Source organism: Guillardia theta (assembly GCF_000315625.1).
Source record: "Guillardia theta CCMP2712 unplaced genomic scaffold GUITHscaffold_85, whole genome shotgun sequence".
In the NCBI taxonomy this organism is placed as follows: domain Eukaryota; class Cryptophyceae; order Pyrenomonadales; family Geminigeraceae; genus Guillardia; species Guillardia theta.
Genome location: NW_005434589.1, coordinates 184,385 through 203,372, shown reverse-complemented (window position 1 = coordinate 203,372; position 18,988 = coordinate 184,385). Strand labels below are relative to the sequence as shown.

The following is an 18,988-nucleotide window of genomic DNA, read 5'->3' as shown; positions in this document are numbered from 1 at the left end:
GAAGAGGAATTAGTGTCTGGATTGATGGAATAGACTGCATCTCGTCTCTCGAAGATTCTGATTCGCCATCAAGCTCAAGGAATGGCCCACAGGATGGTGCTTTGCAAAACAGATCGATGATTGCAGGCCCCTTGAATCATTTCTGCAAGTCGATCATGCACAGAGAGATCTTGTCTGCATGCAGGCATGCAAACCCCTTTTTCATCTCTCGCATCTGATTCGTGGATGTTTTACCACAGGGTTCGTAGCTTCTTTCCAGGAACTCGGTACGTTGGTTTGAAGAATTATTTTCCAAGGTCGTAACGAACTTCAAGGTATGAGCTTGGTCTTGATGACCAATTCCTCCAAGGAGTCGCTCGGCTCGATCTGTTTCAGGTGCTGCTTTCATCCTTGTGCCTTGAAGCCTCTGAAATCTTTGATCAAGGTCATCGACTTGAGCTGGTCTTTGGCCGAATTGATTGCCATGGCGGAGCGACGATGGTCTCATGCGAGCAAGAAGATGAGCAGGTCGAAAACAAGCTTGTTGCTGGTCTTGCTAGGCGTCACACCGCTTCAGGCATCCTAACAAATTGTCGCCTTCGCTCGGGTTCAGCCCCATAGTGAATCACGTTGCTAGAGAGAAGCTCTCCTCCTCCGAGACGGAATCGCAAGAAACTGCCCTACGGCGATTTCAGCATTACATGTTTGGGGCATCAGGGAGAGTTGGCAGAGAGCGAGACCGAGACCAAGAATCGTTCTCAGAAAACAGCGATTCGGATGCCCTTGTGCTGGCCTACGATGAGCAGGGTCACGACGTTCGAAGACAGGCGATCCTTCACCTTCTGAACCAGATTCGGTTGTTCCACATTTACGCTTTACTGTTGCCAATTGACCTCGTCCTACAGCACTCCGCGAGAGATGTTGGCTGTGCTGGATAGGAGTATCATATGCGCCGCGTCCATTCATGATTCAAAGCAGGTGACACATTGCGGAGGGCCAGAGGTGCAGTGGGTTGTAGAGCTCTTGGTTGATGCGAGGACTGAGAAGCTGCTCTGGTTTCGAATGATTGGAGTCTAAGTGCTCTGTGATCGGAGAAGAGGTGTGATCTAATCGTTATAACATCATTCCAGGCTGTTGTGCGATGGGGAGTCCTCAGAGAAGAAGGTCAGATCAAGGGATTGCCAGTCCTCACCCCAGAAATTCTCCAGCATGCAATCGAATGGCATGCAAGAGGAGGGAGGGAGGGAGGGCGAGCGATGTCTGTTGTCAACAGCATATGCTCGGGGGAGGAGGAAGACAAGGAGGGTGAACGAGAGTCTCTGGAGCTCCTCTGCAGTCCAGGTACTTGCGACGTCAACAATCGATTGCACGCTGACGAGTTCGAGAGAGAGAAGGGCAGCGGACGATTCCATAAGCCCCAGGAGGGGGGAAATTCATACACTCTAGATGTAAATTAAGCATGTCGAGGCTTGTCTTGCTTGTCTCGTGTCGTTGGCTGTGCCCCTTCACGGCTCTCCGTTCCACTGGAAGTCCTGGTTCAAGCTCTCGGATCCTCCTGGCAGCCACTTGGTGGCGATGTTGGTTCCCTGGCTTCCCTGCCACACCACGATTAGCACTCTGAGGCAAGTACAGACAGCTGACCATGGCGTGAGAATGCCCCCACTTCATGTCGTCAGACGGCTCGAAGGTGTTGGTGGCAGATGCATCCTTGTAGCTGAAGCCTGTGTGGGTATAAGCGTCTTGGAGGTTCCCGGATTTAGTGTCTTACCGACATGGCTAGAACGGTCCGTGAGACGTGTGAACTGAGCACAATAACATCATCAGCACAGATGAAAATGACAGGTGAAAAGATGATATTGTATATCATTCTTCAATTTTCACTACATTCTTGTTTGACGAAACATACAAAAGCTACGCAAATTTTTCATCATATAGGCTACTTTGAGTAAAGGAAGCTACTCGGACAAAATCACAACTGAATGAAGGTAACTGGAATCATGCTATACGGAGTAAGATTCGACCGCGTTACATCGTCTAGCTGAAGCTCGGGCGATATGTGTAGCAGCATGTCTATCTCTCTCTTCGTCTTCCTCATCCTCTTCCTCGCCTCTCCATATGGTTTCCTTTTTGCCCCTTACCAGGCTTGATATAAATACTAATATAAAGCTAAAATAACCGATTCAATTGGTACAAAATAATGTTTTTATAATACATTTTTGAAGTTTATGTACTGGGTACGGCTGGTGCCCTCAATATTGTATATATATTTAGAAATTTTGTATTGCACTTTAAATGCATATATAAAATGTATATATATTTAAAATATATGTTGTACAGCCATTCTATTCGCAATAGTTTGCTTGCCTTGCATGCAGTACACGTGCAGTCCAGCAGTGAACTAGTATCATTAGAGCGACGTCGGCGATGGTGGAGAGCGAATTAGAGGATGAGACAGCAGACGAATAATCCGTGACGTGCGATGCCATACAGGAAGAAGAGAAGCTCCTCGAAGAAGGTATGACCCCTCGCTTGCTTGAGCTCGGAATCGGTGACCGAGCCTGCCAGGGTGAAGGAGAGGAGCTGCAACCCAAGGACCCTCTCGGTCCACCTGTGGGTGTTGCTTTGATTTCCGGCAGAGTTGGAGGAAGGGACGCGAAATATGCTGTCGTGGATACAGCTGCAAACCCCAGCATTCCTCGCCCAATCGCCAAGCTGCAAGGTTGGTATTTTTGGAACTCGATAGGAGCTCCCAAGTATGTTTGTGCACCCATGGTGGAGCAGTCAGAGCTTGCATTCCGTCATCTTTGCAGGAGATACGGAACAACCTTGTGGTAAAGAGATGTCATGCTCCAAGATCGTTCCTGACGTGACCTGCAGTTACACTCCTATGTTCCATGCAAGGCTCTTCCTGGAAAACGTGCAATACAGGAATGATCAGTTTGGTGAGGATGATGGGAAACCAGAGGACCGGCCCTTGTTCGTCCAGTTCTGTGCGAATCATCCGGAAACCTTCTTGGCAGCAGCACGACTAGTGCAGCATCGATGCGATGCCGTAGATCTCAACCTGGGCTGCCCTCAAGGTATAGCGAAGAAAGGGAATTACGGGTCCTTCCTGATGGAAGACTTCGATCTTGTCTTCTCCCTGGTGAATGAGTTGCACAGAGGCCTTGACATTCCGGTCACTGCAAAGATCAGAGTCTTCGATGACCACGACAAGACATTGCAGTACGCCAAGTGTCTGCAAGATGCAGGAGCTCAGATTTTGACTGTTCACGGGAGAACAAGGGAGAACAAGGGACCGGACGCTGTGCCTGCTGATTGGAGCCTGATCAAGAAGATCAGGGAGCACGTTTCTATCCCCGTCGTCTCCAACGGCAACATAGTCACCTTCGAGGACGTGGTAGACTGCCTGGACGAGACTGGCTGCGCTGCTGTCATGTCGGCGGAATGGCTCAGGCGCAACCCAGCACTATTCAACAATGGAGAGAAGGTCTGCGCCTTCCGGATGGCTCTCGAGTACTTCGAGCTGGAGCGGGAGTTCCCAGCTCCAGCCGGGTTTGTTAAGGCTCATGTGTTCAAACTTCTCTCTACAGTAGAGGGAGGGCTGAACGAGAATCCCGAAATGCGGCAGAAGATTGCTCTGACATCTGATGTGGGCGAGATCGAACGGCTGGTAAGAGAGCTTGCGAGCAAGCGGAATGGTGTACCCTCCTTCCCTACTGGAACGAAGGCAGATATACTTCCTGCGAATGTGGAAACAAAGGTGCCGCAGGTGGTGAAGAAGTTGCCCGCCGAAGAAGAGACAGAAGCCATTGTAGACATCTTTGCTGCTGAGTGGTAGTTCTCATGGTCACATCTATACTTCCATGTGTTCCAAAATTTTCTCGAAATGATGTACAAACTGAATGAAGACATTTAACCACACAACGAATGGACCAGATCAAACTTTATTGAAATCAATACAAGCCGACAACATTCACAGCGGAGCCGTTTACTTTTTCTTCTTGCCCTTGGCGGGAGCAGCAGCAGCAGCAGCGGCAGCGGCATCTTCCTTGGGAGCGTCCTTCTTCTTGTCGAGGGCAGGGTCGCGTCCAGGGTTGACCAACATGAGGGTGAAGTGGCACTTTCCGCAGTAGTGACGGTTGAAGTGGTTGGACATGAAGGTTCCAGCACCGCATTGCTTGGTGCACTCGTTGCGAAGCCTCTCAACCTTGCCAGACTGATCCACACGGTAGTACTTGAGGACAGCGAGCTTGACCTTCTTGTGCTTGGCCTTGATCTTCTTGGGCTTGGTGTAGGTCTTCTTCTTCCTCTTCTTGCCACCTCCTTCAAGATCCAGGGTCATGTCGAGGGTGATCTTGTCCTCGAGCTCTTCGAGGAGCTCGTCATCCTCGAAGATGTGACCGCAGTAGGAGATACGCTGCTCATCAGCGGGGATTCCTGCACAACCTTACATCAGACTTGGCGTTTACATACATCTCTACGACTCCTGCCGCCCTCTACCAACCCTCCATGCCTACATGCAACATTGCAGCACCATCCGCTCCCACCACCATCGCAAAGTTCACGATGACATCGGACTGGTCTGACCTTGAGTCTCCTCGAGGAAGTTCTTGAGGTCCTTGACGGATCCTGTCTTGCTGGCCTCAGCGACGCTGCTGAGCGTCCTCACATACACCGACGGCATGCTGAGCTGAGCGAGCGCTTTCAGATCGGCTCTCGTGCGGGAAAAAATAAACACTCGTTCACGGGGTAGGGTGGGGTCTAAATGGGGGGTAGTTGAAGAATTGTCCTAGTATATACTCCTATAGAGCTAGGACTGGGTACTAGGAAATTCAGATTTTCATCGGCAATGCATGCATTTCATGGCTATTTTTGAAAAATAAAAGACGTCTTGAAAATTATGGCTGAAATGTAAGCAGGCGGGCCGGGTCTGGAGATCCAAGATGCGTCGCGTACGAAAAGCATGTTCTCGTCAGATGCAGGACGACGAAGCCAAGGGAAGGAGAGGGGAAAATCAAGGAGGAAGAGCTGAGCATAACGGGAAGGAAAGATCTCTATCTCTTTCTTGCAATGTTTCAAAGGTGCAAGACGCGATGATGGGTCGGTGAAATTGGGGAGAACAACAACCTGATGGTTCGACAAGAAGTTGTTTTCCTTAGTCTATGCTGTTCCCTGGTATTCGTGCCCTCCACTGAGACGGGACTTAAACATGACGTGCCGTTTCTTCATCGGAGATGTAATCTGGCTGTGTCTGGAACGGACTCCACCAAAATCAGCGCATTGCGAGGAGGATCTAGTGACCTCCAGGACATCAGTGATGATGGAGAGCTTGAAGATGAAATCGACTCTGTTGAGGTTGATAGTCAAATTAACAATGAATGCATCCATTGAGATCGAATATGTTCAATTAGGACGAAATGATGCAGGATCCGGACATTCTGGAAGCCAAGATGCTGATTTCCGATTTTCAAAAGGTAAGCCTTCCCCTGGACCAAGATTGCTGCAAGATTGTGAGATTGTTTTGGATACCTTAACAGATGAATGTAAAACGCAAGGGCAAGGGCAAGGGCAAGGGCAAGGGCAAGGGCAAGAAGGGCCCAGGGAGACAAAGCTCTAGAAAAGGTTGGGCGTCGGAGCCAAACTTTGAGTCTGACTTTTGCCTTTCAGCGAAGCAAGACGGATCGAGCGATGAAGAGGTTCTTTGTGAATAATGATGTCATCACACTCACATGGTGAACTGTTAACTTGTCAGGGTTCGGAAGTTGAGCTGGACATTTTACACGATGAAATATCCGGGGCCGATGTAAACTCTGCTCTCTGTATTATACATGCTTCCTCTACTCACCTTGTACAAATTCTTGCATTGACCAGGAAGAAAAAATGTGGTATGAAGAAGGACCGTCCCAGGAAGGGTTGTCGAAGGAAGAATTGGGTGCTAATCTTTTTCTCTCACTCAACTCGCGAATCAGATGGACTTCTAACATTCCGTAGATTCGGAGGAAACGTTGTTCTGCCAAGATGGAGATCTGAAGGGGTTGTACGAGCATGTTTATAGCAAGTATTACCGTGAAGAGTATGGCCGACGATATGGCAAATGGTCCAAACTGGAACATCTTCTCCGCTTGGATGAGGGAGAGCAGGAGGATACTGCTGGGGACTCGCTCCTGGTCATGGGAGGATACTCTGGTCCCTATCCTGGATATGCTGTATATGAACACGGTGAAAGGCTCACCCCTAGCGACGATCCATCGTATTCCGTGCTCTGCTTGACTTGTGCTAGACGTGAAGACGTTCCAGGCAGATAAGGGAGTGGAAGGGAGTCCCAGATATGATTTCACCAAGAGCCTCCTTTGGGCTCGCATATGAATGTGGAAAGGCAATATTGCCTTTAAATACGCATTCGCAAACTTACTTACTCTTGTTTAAAGCTGTTTGCTGTTGGAGGAATCGACAACGATGAAACGCTGCCGACTGTAAAGCTTATTCTGCACTTCAGTCTGTTTGGTCACGTTCTGCGCAGAAAAAGTGCTCGAAACTCAGGACGGTTGAGTATCTCTCCATTTCGCCTCAAAGATCAAATGATTGGGTAATTGGGGTATGTAATATCTAGTGGATCATCAATCTCCGTGACGATTGAATCTAGCCAAACATGTCGTCTATTAGAGTAAGCTTAGCAGCGTGCGGGTACCAGTCCCGGGTCTTCGCTATCGGCGGATTCGATGGAATGCTACTGATGAACTCGTGTGAAAGTTTGAGTGTGTCGGAGGCTGGTGTGGGGGAGAGCTGGCGACCCGAGCCCTCGATGATCACAGAGCGTTCCAGCTTTGGAGCTGCGGTGTGTCAAGATCGAATTTATGCTGTTGGAGGTTGCAGCAGCCAATATTTGCTCGACTCTTGTGAGTTGTTGGATCTTGGAAGGGTGACTCGTGTCTTCAGAAGCTGCTGATTGCCTTACATTCAACCTTTGAAGGGATCGTGGATCGAGGGGCCGAAGCTTCTTCGGGAAAGGTACTGCCATGCCGTCGCAGTCGTCCCCGAGACAAAGAGGATCTATGCAGTCGGCGGGTAATGACCAAAATCCAGACTATTGTGGAGAGCTGACGGATTGAGTCTGAAGTTTAGGAAACCATGTCGCCAAAGTCTGGGATGAAATGAGAGGCGTTTACGAGGAGACGTTGAGCCCTGATGCAGCAGCGCTGTTTGAAGTAGAATCCCTTGATCCGAGGTGACCCCTCATTCTGTCACAGACAGCATGAGTCTGGTCTGATTGGCCTCGCCTTTTAGGGAGGGGAAATGGAGGAAAGAAGAGCCGATGAGGACTGGACGGTATTCCCATGCATGTGCAGGTTCAGGTCATTTCTTGTATGCCATGGGGGGATGCGACTTCTCGGGAATTTCTTCTCAAGCTGTAGAGGTGACTTTGTTGAGAGGTTTGTTGTGAATTTCACTCGTACACTTCAAGGTGTACGACACAAGAATGGGAAGGTCACCTTGACAGAGCTCTGTGTTCGGCAGTCACATCTGACGGGGGCCTCCTCCAGGTGGCATGATGTCATCAAGCTGCAGTACAATAAAACATGGCACTCGGCTGTCGTATGCCAGATCTGAAAATCAAGCCTGTGACCGCGGGGACATGGAGGCGTGGATCGGACTCCCGACACTCTCGCCGAGCAGTTGCACTGAGTGCACAGGCTGCGCCGCACCACGCCACTGTCACACCGCGGGGGGGCGGGAGGCAAGGCCGTGACATCACTGCTACAGATGATAAAACTGTTTTGTGAATCAAACTTTTGTACCCTAGGTCGCTTTATAAAACATTCTTAACTCACTCAACTTTCATTCCAGTACTACTCTCAGTACTACCGGCTTTCCTCAAATGTTTTTATAAAAGAGACTTTAATACTAGTTTTATAATCTTTGTACTTACTGGAGCTGTGGAGCGCTGCCGCTTGGGCGCCGGATGACAAGGGAATGGCTCTTGGTGGAAAGAGGCAGGAGCGCATGGCAGTGCCAAGAGCAGCAGCGATAGTTTGAGACACGTGGAGATACCGACATGAGACCTCCTGCTAGAACTCTCTCACCCTCCTGCCATGGCCTTCCCTTCTCCGCTCTCCTCCTCTTCCTCGGTAAGGGTTTCTTTTTGACACGTCTTTCCTCGATCTTGATCCTTTCCGCAGCCTCCGTCTTCCTGCCTATGACCTCAGCTCAGACCATGAACTACAACCTTACTCATACCGATCAATGTCCTGCCGGTGACTGCGTCCTGCCTGTAGACGCCAATATCACCCTTTCGAGGCTGGGCCTCGGTAACCTGGTGAGCGCGAGCGTGTCAATCGATCTGTATCCGATCTACAGTGCAGCTGGCATCAGTCCAGCCATCTTTCATAGTAACACCCAGCTCAAGTACACCATCATCAGGGTGATATTTCCAAGTACTTTCAATATATCCGACTCGGTTGTAAATATAGAAGGTGGAGGAAAGTTTGGAGAGGGCGTGACGGGTCTGGATGGTATCACCAGCCAAGCAGGGTTCTTCAAGAACACTCCAATTTCTAAGGGGTCGTTGACGATTGAGCCGGCAGTGACGGATACGACAGATGTTGGAACATCGTTTGGTTCCTCCGACCCTTGTAGCAGCCCTCCTTGCACCAACATGTTTGAGATGACGAGCTATGCCAACACAGACCTTGAGGTGCAATCTTCCGTTGCGAGGGGAACGATTCAAAGGATTCGCTTCTCAATATCAGGAATCGTCAACCCTCTCTATACTCCTGGTGAACTTCCAGGAGCTCTCCAAGAAAGGAAAGTTCAATTTGGAATCCAGATTTTTGATGCAACCGATGAGCTTCGTGGAACCACGAAAGTTCCCAGCTACAAGATGAAATTCTACAACAATCGTATCAATGACCCTCAATTAAACCAGACAACACATTACTGGTTCAGCAGAACTGGGAAAACTGCTATAAATCTCACAACGAACGAATTCTCAAGAGTCAACATGTCGGTAGCTTCACCCCTTTCTTCGGAGCTAACCTTTGCGAATGTGACTTTTAAGACTGTCACAAGTATTCCAAAAGGCGGTAGCATTCGAGTTCGGTTTCCCTCTAATTTCAACATCCGTCCCTCATCAACGATATCCGGAACGGTCACCGATGTCAGAAGTGCTAATGCTCGAATCGATGTCATTGGTACATCATACCTATTGCCAACAGAATCAAGCATTTTGCTACGCAACATTCAAAACTCAATTGATCGCAATCAGGATGTCACTTTGAATATCACCAACGTTTTTACTCCTTCACAATTTTCATCTGGTGCTGTACAAGTGGAGAGCTGGAATGAAAACAACTTTACATTAGATTACGGCATCAGCAATTCAGTTCCACTGCAACCAAATTATGTTAGGAATTTGAACATTGGACTAAGCTCCTATGAGACTGGAAAGGAAAATGTGAGCGTGACCATCTCATTTCAGATCAACAACCTCTTGGCAAACAACATGAGTAGAATCAGTTTGCGCTTTCCCACTAGTGACTTGACGCTTGTGAATGAGAAGCCTACGCTAAGCATAATGATTCCATCCAATTCTCAATTCCAGGATTGCAGCCCATCGTTACAACCCGACCCTATGTATATCCTTGTTGAAGTTTGTATCCTCCAGCAAATTGATGCGACAAGTGAGATTTCTTTGGAGGTAGGCGGCTTTCGTAATCGGCTTTATGCGGGGAAGTTCATGAACAGCATTTCAATTGAGACGAAGGAAATGATAGGATCTAGCATCCGTATGTTGGACATTGGTGCAGGCAAACCTGCTCAAAATCTTGTCCCCTCCGGTTTGCAAAGCTTGAAGGCTTCGTTTCCCCAGACAACTGATAGGATCGGAAATTTGACTGTGACCTTTACGATCAGCATCGCCTTGTCAAAAGCTATGTCATCTATGGATATCAGTTTGACGCCAGAATTTCAATTTTCGCAGAATGCTGTCGCTTATCTTGAGGGGAGTCGCATTTCCTCCTTCAATCAATCCTTCGTTTCAGTAGACCTGACTGGAGTGTCTTTGGTGAAGGGAATCCAGTACTCACTCGTGATTGTCGGTGTTGTTTCCCCTTATTATACTGTAGACAGAATTTTGAATGTAACAACCCGCACTGGTGATTCTAAACCTCTACCAGCAATTCAAGCTGGAACGTATCTTGATGGTGTTCTGCAAGCTGTGCAGGTACAACAAATTGAAATGAGTCTTACCCCTCTTGTGAGCGGAGCAGAGTCCACGTGGAAGATCAGCTTTGTTTGCAACAAAGAAGTTCCAGCTTATGGTGGAATTCAACTTGATTTTCCAAATGGCTTCAACTTCATGTCTGCCAACGTGATCAGGAAGCAGAATCTTACAGAGGTGGACGATCGACTTTGCAGTCAGAACCTTTGCAATGTGAGTTTTTATTGGAACGAAACCTCCCGCATGCTCATGGGAAATTTTTCTCTGGAGTACAAAAAGATATACTCCTATTCCGACTATGCTCTAACTGGCATCAGCGGAAGTCTCAAGTTGCAGGTCTTGGGGAATTCGCTGGAGATGATGCTTGTTGATCGTGTAATGAATGAGACCTGGCACCCGCCTTTGCTGAGGCTGAAGAACTGTATGCACATGGAGGCTCAGCAGTGTCTTCGACTGTGTACTGCAAGCATTATTGCGAACTGCTCAGAGGTTATCCGCGATTCCTACTGGGACAACGCTACTGTTCCATCCAAGCCTTTGTCGGTGGGGTCTAGGATTGAATTTCAATTGGAACGTGCATACAATCCTAGAGTCAGTGGGTTGACAGGAACCTTCGTGCTGAGAACCTTCTTGAGCCCTTCGAAATTTCTTGAGGCTTCTCAGTATGATGGATTTTTCTTGGAACCTGCACTCTTAAGGAATCCATTAATTCAGCTCAATGACAGCAACGCCTATGCAATGACCTCTTTTCAAATCCATTTTGATCTTTTCAATGTTTTTTATCCGTATGATATGATCAGGATCATGTATCCTCCATACTTTCATTTTTCACCTACTGAAACCTCCACTCAGTTACACTGTGATGATTCGAATGTCGATGATGAACTTGCTCTGATTGATAGCAACTCGAGCTATGTGTTGCTACAACGAAAAGGACTATCGATGACGACTTGCCAAGGCAGAGTATCCTTTCGCTTGGCTGAAATTCAAAACAGGAATGGATCAGCTGGAGATTCAGGATCTTGGGTTGTAGATTCTCTTGCATCGCAATCAAACATCACGATGGACAAGGGGATTTTCAGTGTGCAGTTGACAACTGCGCATTTCAAGTCGATCAAGATGGACATCACAGCTTTGAACAATGAAGCGCCTATCGCCGACCAAGAGGTGAATGTTACCATCAAGCTGCAAGTAAATCAACCAATGGTTCCTCCCGATTCTAGAATTGTGATTGATTTCGGTCCTGATCTTATTGTAAGGAGCGACACAAAGGTGGAATTTGCTTGCAAGGAGCCTTATGATTACATCGATTATTGTCCAGGAGCATCTTGGAACTATACTTGCCCTTTCACTGTTCTAGATGTTCACAAGACAGGAACAAATTTATTGGAAATCAAGAGGCAACGATGGTCCGTCTTACATGAAGCAATTGGCAAGATTGCTGAAGAGGATTCGTACCTCACTTTCCAAATCTCACCATTGGATACTCGCAAAACTGCTGGACAAATCCAGAGTGTCACAGTCCAACATGTTGCATCAACGGACCGAGGGTTGGAGATCTATGAACAAGATGCAGTCAGTGTCTACGATTTGTCACCCTGCCTGAATTCAGCTCAGGTCGTGCTGTCTGCACCGGGGTTGGGCTCGCAAACACTTGTCACTGTCACGATGACGATGTGTAACGATCTTAGCACGGAGGATAGGATCGGGCTTTTCTTATCTCCATTCATCTCTTGTCATGACGAAGATTGTGACAGCTTCAGAGACGCTGCAAAGTACTCAATTGGATCCGACTTCAGCGTGACTATGGGAGTGCTGGAATATGTTGGTTATCACTTTGGGACGGTTTCAGATTCATCAGTTCAGACTGTACAATGTAACAATCAAGATGGTTGGGATACTGGTTCAAAGTTGCCAGGACTTTTGTTCAAGCCTCTTGCACCTATTGCGAGTGGCGGGTCAATCACCTTCACTTTGACTGGAATTCGCAATCCCGTTGTCAACCCCCAGTACCCTCCAAGAGCATACTTGCAAACTTTGAGTAACTCACTGAGAGTGTACGGATCATTGTGCACTGCTTTCACACCTGTTGGAGGACTCCAACTGCCTGCAGACTTCCAAACAGGCTCATGGAGCACTGTCAGCCCCAAACTGACATACTCCCAGAGCAATTTCTCTCTCACTTTCATTTCACCCTTCAATGTAAATACCAACAGCACCAAAGTGTTTCTGCAGCTTCCTGAAATCTACGAGTGGATAGATCCAAGGATAATCGAGCTGCGCGTGGACTCGATCAAAGTTCACACTGCTGTACTATCAAACGTCACCCAAACTTCCTTGACTGTTGACATCGGCACTGTCAACTCAACTGCCGCACGTGCTGATGTGCGAATCTTGATCTCTGGCGTACAAAATCCAACTTACGAGGAAAGCTCGCCTCTTCCCGTCAACGTGTCAATTGAGACTGATCAAGGTCAGCAGACAGCGGCTGTCTTCGGTTTGAGTATCAAAGCTGTACCCTTGCAGCAGGTTTCATCCGGTCAGACTGCTGTGCATACTGATGAACAGTCTACCTTTACTTTTGCCTTCACCCTCTTCTCGCAATGGAACTTGCAGGATAGTGTCAGGGTATCATCTCTTGAGATGTTTGGAACGAAACTGAGTTCTGTTGCCATTCAATCTGTCAACACGACTGTGCTAGCCAACAATGACGCTTTAAGAGGAGTGGAAGGATCAAAGTTGCTCTGGATTACGCCAGCTGGTTCAATCCTGTCGGGCGAAGCCGAAACCCAAGGGTCGGTTTTGTTTGAATCAGGGTCAAGCTTCCAAATAAACTTTAAATTGGGAACAGTTACTGTCTTGAAACTCTCTCCTTCAGAAGACCAGTTCCAGATCAACTGTACCAACAACACACAGGCTCCTCCTCTTCGGAATGACACTAATTGCACTTTTGAGCTGAATTCAGTCACTTCCATCCCAGCGCACTCCAGGGTTGCCTTCTCTGTTGGGGGATATAAGAGCGCGAGGGTGGGAGGCAGTTTCGATTTTACCGTCGAGATCTGTTATTCGACTACCACCCATGTAATGCAGAGGCAGAGTGCAAACAGTCTCGGCACCATCTTGCCTTCCTTGGACTCGGCAGTCCTCAACTTCACCTACGGAGGCAGGGAGGCTGCTGTCGGAGAAAACGCAGATCTCAGCTTTGAAGTCTTCCTCGACCCAAACGTTCCGGGCCAGAACTTGAAATTGAGTTTCCCTTCTGGCTCGAGAGGTTTCTTGGGCGTTGAATCGATCACTGTCAAGGACTCTCCCAGTGTCACTCTTACATCAAGCACTGCCAACCAAGTCAACTTGCAGCTGCCTGTGAACAGCCTTGCTTCAATTCGCTTCACACTACAAGGGTCTTCACTGAGGTCTCCCCTGCTGTCAGGATGGAGTGATTCCATTCAGATCACAGCTTCTCGAAGGTCGGACGGCAGACTCATCAAGACGGCGTTCGCTTCTGGATTGTTGGCATCTGTCAACTCCTTGAACAGTTCAATCTTCCCCCTCGACACCGCAGCGCGGTTCGGAGCTACTCTGAGTACTGTACATAACCACAGATATGCGGATATCGTGATTAGAAATCATCAACTGATCCCCAAGGACGGCCAGTTTGCCTTCAGTTTTCCATCCGTGTACGATGCTGTCACTCCTGTTTGCAACGGAGGGCCCCTGTGGGGATGTACGAGCGTTGCTGAGTGCGTGGAGGGATGCGATGAGAATCTTACTGTGGTGAAGGATCTTACGTCTGTAGTCCTCAACCGGACAGTCAACGCGTACTTCAACTTGACGCTGCAAAGGAGTGGAAGTGGGTTGGACATCGCAGCAGGATCAATCGTTCGTCTGAGGTTGTACAATTTCTCGAACAAGGGATTCCCTCAGGAGGAAGGTCCGAACGCCACCCTCGACATGACGTTGAGATATAACTTCGAGTTGGCCACGGTGACATCCGAAGGGTATGCCATTGAGACCGGGTCAATGATGGACTTCAATGTGACAGCATCAGAGTTCGAATGGCTTGACACCTCCTGGAGTACTCAAACCGATCCAGCTCCCTTGCTCTGCCCGCTTAAGCAACCGGGAAGCCCATTGAGCAGCGAGTATCCTGGAGCTCGAACTCACTTCACTTACCTGAGCCTCAAGACAACCAATGAGATTGTTTCTGGGTCCACCCTCAGGTTCACTTTCTCATCGGCAGATCTTCAACTTGTCACGAGCACAGTGAACGCTTCGCTCGCCATCTTCCGCTGCACCAATTTGTCGAGCAGCGTGGCTCTTCAATCTACCTTGTCCGCTCTCCGGGTGTCCGATCGAGATTCTTGCAATGGAACCTTCCAGAACTTCTCGTTTAATGCCAACGTCAGTAATGGTAAGGTGGTTCTGTCCACCGTGCTTGGTACCTCCGTTCCCCCGGACACCCCGATCACCTTCTTTGACATAGGAAAGGCTACTGACGGCCTACACAGTTTCCGGAACAAGAAGATATCTGGTGCGCATGGCATGTACATGTTAGAGACCGTGGATCCATCGGGAGCCCTGATTCACCATCAGACTTTTTATCCTGCTTACTGCCTCAATGGTCAAACAACACGAGTCGTTACCAGGAATTATGACCTCACGTCCAACTTCTCGGTCTCGGTGACCACGGATGTAGCAGGGGAAGTTGCGGACCTGTATCTGAAGTATACTTACTCTTCCATGGTTGACCTGCCGTTGTTCCAGTCCGACAACTACCTGGTGATGTACTTCCCGCCTGACTTCCAGGTTGACACGGCTGTAGCCGAAGCATGGTCAGCGACCATCATGAGTGCTGGTTACAGCATAGCCCCTTCGGCTTGTTTTGTGGAGTCATCGATAGTCAGTTCACCATCAGTGGGAGCTGGACGGATCTACTTCAGATTGACCGCCTTGCGCTCTGACAACGTGATCAACATAAAGAGCTACAAGAATCCTTCGTATGCTCTAGGATACACGGATGTAGTCAATCAGTCGCCGATGAAAGGAACATTCTTCTTCGAAGTCTATGTCAAGTCAGGCTCATGCTATCACTCGTTTGCCAGCGGAGAATGGAAGTCCACGATTGTTCCTGGTACCCTTTCTTCACCCGAACTCTTCCCAGCAGCTCTTCCTGCTGGAGGAGCCAAGGTCTCCCTTCAGATCAAGTTCAAGACTGCCAACATCGTACCCGAGCAAGCAACCTTCATCATCCGGTTGCCTTCTAAGGTGCTTCTCACGGACAAGTCAAGAATCGTTCCCAGCACTGAGGGATACATCTTCACTGGCTCACTTGACTCGACGATTGACAACCAGACTCAGTACTTGACCCCCTATCAGTGCAGCTCGTCAACGTTGCAGTACTGCCCAGGGCCCCAAGAAAACTTTTCGTACTCAGTGCAAGGCTGTGCGACATGTCAGGTCCAAACGATCGGCGGTCAATACATTGCAGACTCCCTTGTAGCGACGCGCAGCGTGAGGATGTCAAACCAGACGTACGTAGTGCCGGATGTGTGTGAGGCTCCGAACGTGACCGAGATGGAGCCTGGATCCTTCGTTATTCCATTGGGCTGTCATTTGAACGGCACCAACTACTCCAATCAATCGACTGTCATAGTCTACAGAGAGGTGCCGACTCCCATAGCTGCCAATCAAACTCTGTCATTGACCGTTTTCGACATCATTTCGCCAGATGAGTTTAACATCTTGCCTGGGAACATTGATGTGCAGGTTTGGTCTTCTACGCAGCATTCAGTCATTGACCGGAACAATCTGATTGCACTGCAGGCCACAGGAAAGGGATCTTTGGTTGGCTTGCTGGCATACTTGTCGAATAGCTACGTCGGTCAAAGCACGACTATGTATGTAAGCTTCACTATCCCTGGAAAAGTGAATTTCCCTTTTAACATCACGCTTGACATCGATCAGACTATGACCGTGACAAGCCCCATGCTTGACTTGAACTTGTCTTACACTTACAACATGAGTGGGACGCCAATGGTCACTGCTGTCACTGGTTCGACTCGTCTTACCTTCATGGTCAATCCAGTGGACAAGTCGAGCGACGTCAACACAAATGTCATGCTGACGATCTCCGGACTCAAGAATCCCACTGCAGGAGGAGGCTACAATCTCATCAGAAGTCTTGCGATTAGGAAGCTTATCAGTGGTTCGATCCTGACCATGTACGATGCCCCATCATACCCAGTCTTCAACATAAATCCGGAAGGCTGCGCCATCAACGCTGCCTTCACCGTCTTGCCCTTGTCGACGGCAGATGTCGTCAACCTCACTGTATCCTTTGACCAGAACTACAACAACTCGGACGGCCTCAATTTCTCTGTCAGTGTTCCCAGCGACCTGCAGCCATCTGGAACGATCAGACTGTTTTCCATCCTAGTGAATCAAGTGACGAGGGCACCTTCACAAGTCTCCGTCAGCCTGTTTGCAAGTCCTGGAGGCTCCATCGTCGTAGGAAGAGTGGCTGGTGTATCGTTCCTGTCCTGCCCCTGCTCCATCAAACTTGTCCTGGGTCCCTTCCAAACCCCTCGCGTTCAACCTCCCTTCCAGTTGACCAACTTCAAGTTTCGCGTCCTGTCCAGCAACAACTTAGCACCATACCAGCTTTCCAGTTGGGGACAGTCGCTGTCGTGGAGCTCAGAGCTCTCGAGGGTTGTTTGCCAGTCGTCAAACGCGTCGGTTACTCTCAGTGGAGCAGGACCGATAACAAACCTGATGACGTTTAGCCTGACAACTCCGACTCTCGGATACTGGAGCAATACTGAGATCTCGTTTATCACGCCTGTTGAAGTTAAGAAGACATCCAAAATCATCTTGAAGTTTCCTGCAAACTCAGTAGCATTTTGTCGGCAATCAAGGGTCAACTTCCCTCAAATCGACTATCCAATAACACAAGGCGCATTCGCGAGCAAGAGCCTGACTGAAACCAATACTACTTCAGCCTCCTTGAATGTCACGTTCCCTGTGAAATGTGGTTACCCTTCTAGCCCCACCATTCTGATCAATCCGATCACACCCGACACAATCCCAGCAGGTGTAAGAGTCAGCATCAACATCTCTCTTATACGGATGCCTGTCACCCCGATCTCCATGACCCTCGAGGTTCAAATTTACAACGGAACTGTTGGTTACTCGTCGAGCGATGGATCAATCAGCCCAGCTTCAGGTGTCGTCCTCCAGGCGTCTGGACTCTCCACGTGGGCCACTGGCTTCTCAACGGTTGACCTGCCAAAGAGCAACGTATGGATCTACCCTGAGTCGACGTTTGTCAGTGCAAGCACCTCCTTCAACGTTCTGTATCACAGCCGAACGGGCGTACCTTCGGATGGCTACATCGAGGTAGACTTTCCGGACGGGTTTGATATTTCAGGAGCTTCGCTTGCCGGAGCTGCAATAAGTGGAAATGCGACGAGGGTGCCCCCTGGAAATTTCAGAATTTCGTTAACTGCAAGTTCCAACAACTATGCTTCAAGAACCATCTTCATAATGAAAACAGTTTGTCCGGTCCAAGAGGTGTTTTCGAGGGATATGACAACTATTCTTCCAACAACATTTTTTACATACACTGGAGGAGTGCCCAACAATCCATTTCAACAATGTGTCAATGCCGGTTATCAGACGACGACCGTCGCCTACAACTCTATCCCTGACCCGCAAATTCTTGACGTTGGTAAAGATATCACAGAGACCAATGTCAGGTACGCTATTGACAATGTCGGAACTTCGACCACCATTGAGCGGGTGGGAAATCGAACTCTCCGCGTGAGAGGCTTCGCCAACAGCTTCCCTCCCTACAATCTTGTCAACATCACCTTCAGTGGAGTTCGCAATGGACCCCTCGCGGGGGTTGCGAAGCAGAGCTACGTCCTTCGCTCCTACGACAAGAATGGCAACCTGCTGGAGAGAGCGTCGGACATCACCCCTACCAACCTCACCAAAGTGAGCACCAACGCCTTCGTTCGCTTGCAAGACTACACTGCCCACGCTCGTGGTAGTTTCTACTTGTACCTTGCTGCTGTGAACCCGATTTTTGCTGGACAAGTCATCATCGTCTACTTCCCTAGTGGGTTTGACGGAGCTCAAACGATCACACAGGCTGTTGTGCCCCCCAACGATGAGCTCCTTGCAAACCGACCCAGCTGGCTCCTCAATAATGTGAGCGTGCAGACATCTGTACAGCTTGAGGTGGTTGCTTCTGGCTGTGTATCCGATTGTAACGTCTTGCGCTTGCGACTTCTGTCAAACGTCGCGCGCGGCAACACGATGTGCCTGAAGCTGATTGGATCCCTGAAGAATCCCGTCAGGCCAACGACTGTGACCAACTTGACTGTAGTTGTGCAAGACACTGGCGGGGTAGATCAGATGTTAAACCAAAGTGTGCCTGGTTTCTCCATAACGGCAGGAAAGTACAGCAGCATGCAGCTCACCACAAACAACTCAGTTGTCGGGGAGTTCTCAGAGCTTCGGTTCCAATGGAATGCGGAGTCAGGCATCTTTGCTTCTGACTACTTCGAGCTCAAAGTGCCCTCGGCCTATCAGTTCCTTTCAAAGGGAACGGCGACCCAGGAAGCCATTCAAGTCAGAAGTCTCTCCAATCTCCGCGGAATTCTATCTGTCGTCTCTGTGAATGGAAGCTCCATCATCATCCGCCGGAGCACTACGATCACCAGCAAAGATGTTTTCGTCAGCTTTTCGCTTGGACCCTTCATCAACAGGTATCCTTACCCTACATCT

General features: G+C 48.9%; 5 protein-coding genes across 5 annotated transcripts in view; 4 read left to right on the top strand and 1 right to left on the bottom strand.

Moving 5' to 3' along the window:
* Positions 1-225: 225 nt before the first annotated feature.
* Positions 226-1,056, top strand: GUITHDRAFT_115509 (hypothetical protein; the record flags this gene model as incomplete). Its single annotated transcript, XM_005825290.1, has 5 exons — positions 226-266; positions 315-375; positions 425-507; positions 557-835; positions 885-1,056. The coding sequence occupies 5 exons, from the start codon at positions 226-228 to the stop codon at positions 1,054-1,056; spliced, it is 636 nt and encodes a 211-aa protein (XP_005825347.1).
* Positions 1,057-2,496: 1,440 nt separating this feature from the next.
* On the top strand, positions 2,497-3,820 carry GUITHDRAFT_158510 (hypothetical protein; the record flags this gene model as incomplete). The annotated part of the gene is made up of 4 exons (XM_005825289.1): positions 2,497-2,593; positions 2,699-2,810; positions 2,857-3,571; positions 3,752-3,820. The coding sequence occupies 4 exons, from the start codon at positions 2,497-2,499 to the stop codon at positions 3,818-3,820; spliced, it is 993 nt and encodes a 330-aa protein (XP_005825346.1).
* A 90-nt stretch (positions 3,821-3,910) lies between these two features.
* Positions 3,911-4,677, bottom strand: GUITHDRAFT_89401 (ubiquitin_small subunit ribosomal protein S27Ae fusion protein). The gene is made up of 2 exons (XM_005825288.1): positions 4,570-4,677; positions 3,911-4,419 (listed from the first exon to the last, which is right to left on the bottom strand). Exons 1-2 carry the CDS (start codon positions 4,664-4,666, stop codon positions 3,971-3,973), a joined length of 546 nt encoding a protein of 181 aa, XP_005825345.1. The 5' UTR covers positions 4,667-4,677; the 3' UTR covers positions 3,911-3,970.
* Positions 4,678-5,399: 722 nt separating this feature from the next.
* GUITHDRAFT_115506 (hypothetical protein) lies at positions 5,400-7,590 on the top strand (the record flags this gene model as incomplete). The annotated part of the gene is made up of 12 exons (XM_005825287.1): positions 5,400-5,456; positions 5,520-5,604; positions 5,650-5,678; positions 5,854-5,914; positions 5,974-6,188; positions 6,503-6,568; positions 6,626-6,752; positions 6,805-6,901; positions 6,953-7,047; positions 7,105-7,207; positions 7,267-7,308; positions 7,524-7,590. The coding sequence occupies 12 exons, from the start codon at positions 5,400-5,402 to the stop codon at positions 7,588-7,590; spliced, it is 1,044 nt and encodes a 347-aa protein (XP_005825344.1).
* Positions 7,591-8,194: 604 nt separating this feature from the next.
* Positions 8,195-18,988, top strand: part of GUITHDRAFT_115505 (hypothetical protein) — a gene marked incomplete at both ends in the record, with an annotated part of 33,437 nt that continues 22,643 nt past the window's right edge. Inside the window, one exon of the mRNA XM_005825286.1 lies at positions 8,195-18,969. Within this exon, the coding sequence (XP_005825343.1) occupies positions 8,195-18,969 (10,775 nt within the window). The remainder of the gene's footprint in view (positions 18,970-18,988) is intronic.